General features: G+C 42.2%; 1 protein-coding gene across 2 annotated transcripts in view; it reads right to left on the bottom strand.

Annotated features, from left to right (window-relative positions):
* Positions 1–3,883: 3,883 nt before the first annotated feature.
* The window catches only part of Dhx9 (DExH-box helicase 9), a 36,756-nt gene continuing 35,615 nt past the window's right edge, over positions 3,884–5,024 (bottom strand). For both annotated transcript variants that reach the window (XM_041663038.1, XM_041663039.1), the window contains exon 28: positions 3,884–4,888. In XM_041663038.1, coding sequence (XP_041518972.1) covers positions 4,183–4,888 — 706 coding nt within the window. In that variant the 3' untranslated portion in view covers positions 3,884–4,182. The remainder of the gene's footprint in view (positions 4,889–5,024) is intronic.

The raw sequence follows: 5,024 nt of genomic DNA, 5'->3' as shown, positions 1-5,024 counted from the left end.
TCACAGAAATTGTAGTTTAAATTCAAAGATTAAAACATTTAAATGCTTTCATTGAATTATTCGTTTTAATGTATTTTCTAAGATACTGTAGCTTCATTAAGTTGAGTTGTGCCATAGAATTTACTCTTAGCTACAAGTGTAGCTGAGGGTTGGGGATGTACTTCAGTAGGTAAAGTGCTGGCCTAACAGGCATAAAGCCCTGGGTTCTAGCACTAGCACCACAAACCTGCATGGTAGTGTGTGCCTATAATCCAAGTACGAGGGATATGAAAATAGGACAATCAGGACAGTCAAGGTCAGCTAGTGCTACAGGAAGTGTTTGAGGCCAGCCTGGGCTACATTCCATTTTTCCTTTTCCAACCATTTTGGCTAGATTAGGCTCACCTGAATAACCAAGAATGATCTCAGGGACCTTAACCTAAATCACATTGAACCTTGCATTTAAGAGAATATGTACTGATAGTTCTGAGGACGAGGACTATTTGATGGACCATTGTTTTGTCGATAATCTGCTGAATTATTTCAGATCGAGAAAAAAACCAAGCTAATTAAAATATAGAACAAGTTGTTTATTACTATTATAAGGGAGAAACTCACAAAATGAGAACGAGAAGTCCAAGCTCAGCAGTACAGAGCAGGAACCAGAGAGCATAAACCTTGGGCTGCCTGGTTTTTCTCCAGGTCCCCAGAAAGCCCACGCCCTAAATTGGTCTTACCTCTTAAAGATAATTGGTTGACTAAGATTCCCCATCAACAATTTTTTCTCAGTCACTGGGAGTCTAAATTTAGATAAATTTGATGAACATTTGTGTTTATCAAAGACCTAAGCATTACATATACTAAGCATACATTCTACCATTTTGTCACATTATTCCTTGTGCTGGCCAGTGTTTTGTCAACTTGAACCTCAATAAAGAAAATCTTTTTGCAAGGTAGCAAGCCTGTGGAGCATTTTGGCTAATGATTGGTGTAGGAGGGCCTAGCCCATTATGGATGATGTCACTCCCAGGCAGGGGGTCCCAGATGGTATAGGAAAACACTGAGCATGCCAGTAAGCAGCTTTCTTCAGGACTTATGCTTCAGTCCTTACTGACTTCCTTCATAACCCTTCAACCCCAAGTTGCTTTGGGCCAGTTTCCACAGCAACAGAAACACCAATGCACCCCCCCCCCCAAATCCTTTGTAGATTCTAACTTAAAAGATGACCTCAATTCTCTCCAGTTGTTTGCAACCTCATCCAGACTTTTAATGTGTTGGTGAGGGAACTCAATGGCTGGGTCCAGTGCCCATTCCAACTTTGGAGGTCCCCTACAAACATATACTCTTGGGTGAGCATACAACAAAAAGTAACAAAATCATAGTTCATTAGTCGGTCTTGGACACAATCATTCACTGCGATAGGCTTCCCTGTATGAGTCTTCCACACAACAGCTAAATCCTGCCAAATCACTAAAGTCTGACAAAATGGGCTGACTCAGTAAAGCCACCAGTCTTGATATAATCTAGTAAAAGCCATGTTAAAGGCATACAGACCCATCCTTGCGTTTTTTTGTCTTAACAGTAATTGACCTCAACTTTGTCAAATACAATTTTATTAACTTTAACCCACTTCTGGCATCCTTTATATTCTGACTTCTATGTTTGTTTGGCTACCTGCCATCTGAACAGATCTGAAGGGAACCCTTCACTTCCTCTTGCACAGATCTTAAGTGCAGCTTCACTGGTAGCTTTCACACTCCCCACCCAGCCTACTTTTCAAACACAACTTCCTGAAACTGGTGTTTAATACTTTCACTTTTTCCAGTAGGGTGGTAACTGCCAAAATACCATACATAGAAGTACAATGAGGAGCTAGGTGGTGGGATGCACTTTTGATCACAGCATTCAGGAGGCAGAAATGGGCAGATCTCAGTTCAAGGCCAGCTTGATCTATGGAGAGTTCCACGACTGTTTGAAAACCTTGTCTCAAAAAAGTGAGGCCATCCACTATTGAAACTGCTTGCTCTAATTGGTACTTCATTCTCAAGTGAAAAAAAGATCACTGCTTTGGGCAACAGCCAACACATCAACTGTATGTAACCTCCAAATATGAAACAACCTTCAAAACACAGCAATACCACTTTTGGGTATATATCCAAAGGATGCTAAACCCTGCCACAAAGACATGTGCTCAACTATGTTCACAGAAGCTTTGTTTGTCATAGCCAGAACCTGGAAACCTAAATACCCCTCAACCGAAGAATGGGTAAGGAAAATGTGGTACATTTACACAATGGAGTACTAGACAGAAGAAAAAAATAACATCTTGAATTTCCCAAATGGATGGAGCTAGAAAACATTGAGGTAACCCAGAAAGACAATTATCGTATGTACTCACTCATAAGTGGTTTTTAAACACAAAGAAAACTAGCCCAGAAGTCATAATCCCAGAGAACCTAGACAACAATGAGACATATGGATCTAATCTACAAGGAAAGTAGAAAAAGACAAGATCTCCTGAGTAAATTGGGTGCACTGGGGACCTTGGGAGAAGGTTGAAGAGGGAAGTAACATGGAGAGGAGCAGAGAAAAACATAGCTCAAGAAAAAAAAAAAACACTAAAATTTAAGGAAAAGTGGCATTAGCTGTACTATGGAGAATGTATTGTATTGGGTGCAGGACCAATTAAGATGTTTTATGAACAAGAACAGCCAGAACAGATGAGTTCTGACTAGCTCAAACATGCAAGTAAACAGCTAAACCCTGTGTCCATACACATGGAAATGGCAAATCGGAGATGACAAATTGTAACAGACTGAAGAATCTAAAAGCACCTATGCTGTGACAGGAAAGTAGCTCATTGGGAAAACATGCCTTAATATCATAAAACCAGAGGATGCATAAAGATTTTCAAAAAGCGTGCCCAATCAATCCACCCAAGATGGTGGTTAGCAGTCCTTCAATTTGGACCCTGCTGTATTGTGTGATTTACCTCCAATATTGGAACCTTCCTGGGGGACCTGAGAGACTTAGCAAGCATTAGGCCCTGGGTTAGATTTCCAGGATTCCTTTTTCCCCAGAAATCTAGTAGATAACTAGAAAAATGTAAGGTATTAAAGACACCTCTAGCTTTACATCCTTTGATGTTAGAAAAAACTAAATTCTTTTCTACTCTTAAATACTAAGTAATGCATTGCAAAGCTCACCAACCCTTTTTTATTGACTAGATAAAACATTTGTTTAAGATTACTATAGCTTATACTACCCTACCCCCTCAAACCCCTCAAGAACTAATTTGAGGGCTGGAGAGATAGGTCAGAGGTTAAGAGCACTGGATGCTCTTCCAGAGGTCCAGAGTTCAATTCCCAGCAACCACATGGTGGCTCACAACCATCTGTACTGAGATCTGTTGCCCTCCTCTGGTGTGCGGGCATACATCAAGGCAGAATATTGTATACATAATAAATAAATCTTAAAAAAAAAAAAGAACTAATTTGAAAGAACTAAACAGCCGGGCGGTGGCGGCGCAGGCAGGTGGATCTCTGTGAGTTAAAGGCCAGCCTGGTCTACAAGAACTAGTTCCAGGACAGGCTCCAAAGCAACACAGAGAAACCCTGTCTTGAAAAAACAAAACAAAACAAAACAAAAACAAACAAACAAACAAACAAAAAACAGAAAATGCTGGCCTTGGTTTTTTTCAAAGACAGTGTTTCAGCTAAGGTCAAATGTTTCAACAAGTTACAAAAGTGCTTGAAGTGCAGAAGTGAAGTCAATAACGTGTGGTATACAACCTTTAACCCCACCACTTGGGAAACAGAGGCAAACCAGTTAGTTCCTGGAGATGCTGACATGCCTAAAAAGGAGGTGGGGGCGCTCAAACTCTTAAAAAAAAGAACACAGCCAATTTTCAGTGTAATACTTTATTTTCTATTAAATGAAAACCAAGAAAATGTTAAGTTAAAAGGCAAACCTTTATCCCTTGAAGAAAAAATACAAACTGTATGGTATGATACCTGTTATAATAGGTCATATTTTACATTACATAATATAAACAAAAATCACTAGTCTACATTCTTCCTTGCTTGAAACTACAATAAGCTACAGATTAAGTGGAAAATGGGTTTGCTTTTTGGGTGCAAATAAACATCTTGGAAAAACACATAGCATGCATTTTTAAATTGTCTGCATAGGCTGACACAAGCCTTAATAACCACCACCACCACCACCACCCCCTCCTCCTCCTCCTCTTCCTTGTCCAAAATAACCACCTCCATAGCCACCCCTTCGCTGGAATCCCCCAGATCCTCTGTAGCCCCCACCAGATCCACGGTAATCGCCACTAGATCCTCTGTAGTCTCCACCGAAGTTGTTTCTGTAGCCCCCTTGGGAACCTCCTCTATATCCGCCGCCACCACCACCTCCGCCATAATTTCCACGGTAGGAGTTGGGGCTAATATTGTAACCTTCTCCACCACCATAACCTCCCCCACCACCTCCATAGCCTCCACTGCCTCCTCCATAGCCCCCACCACTACCACCACCTCCATAGCCCCCACCTCCTCCACCATAGCCTCCCCCACCGCTTCCAAAGCCTCCACTACCCCCAAAGTTGCCGCCTCTGCCACCACCAAAACCACCTCCCCCACCACCAAAGCCTCCTCCTCCGCCACCACCAAAGCCACCTCCACCACTGCCAAAGCCTCCCCCACCACTACCGAAGCCACCCCCGCCACTGTTGAAGCCACCTCCGAAGCCTCCCCCACCACTTCCAAAGCCGCCTCCAAAGCCTCCTCCACCATAGCCACCACCATATCCTCCCCCACCATATCCTCCTCCACCATATCCTCTTCTGAATCCACTTCCATTATCGTATCGGGCCATCTTGGGAGGGCGAGGACCATCGCCATACCTAGGAAAAGCAAGAAAACAACAAACCTCTTTAGGTATACGTGTGGTAAAAGGGAATGAACCCAGAGCTGTGCACACTAAATTAAAGAGACCAGAATTAACACTTCAGCTATATTGAAATTAGAAGCAAATAACTT

The sequence above is a fragment of the Microtus oregoni genome, unplaced genomic scaffold (genome assembly GCF_018167655.1).
Source record: "Microtus oregoni isolate MIOR12 unplaced genomic scaffold, Mior012 000013F_ref0000133, whole genome shotgun sequence".
Lineage (NCBI taxonomy): Eukaryota > Metazoa > Chordata > Mammalia > Rodentia > Cricetidae > Microtus > Microtus oregoni.
The sequence above is the reverse complement of the archived record's forward strand: the minus strand, read 5'-3'. Positions and strand labels throughout refer to the sequence as shown.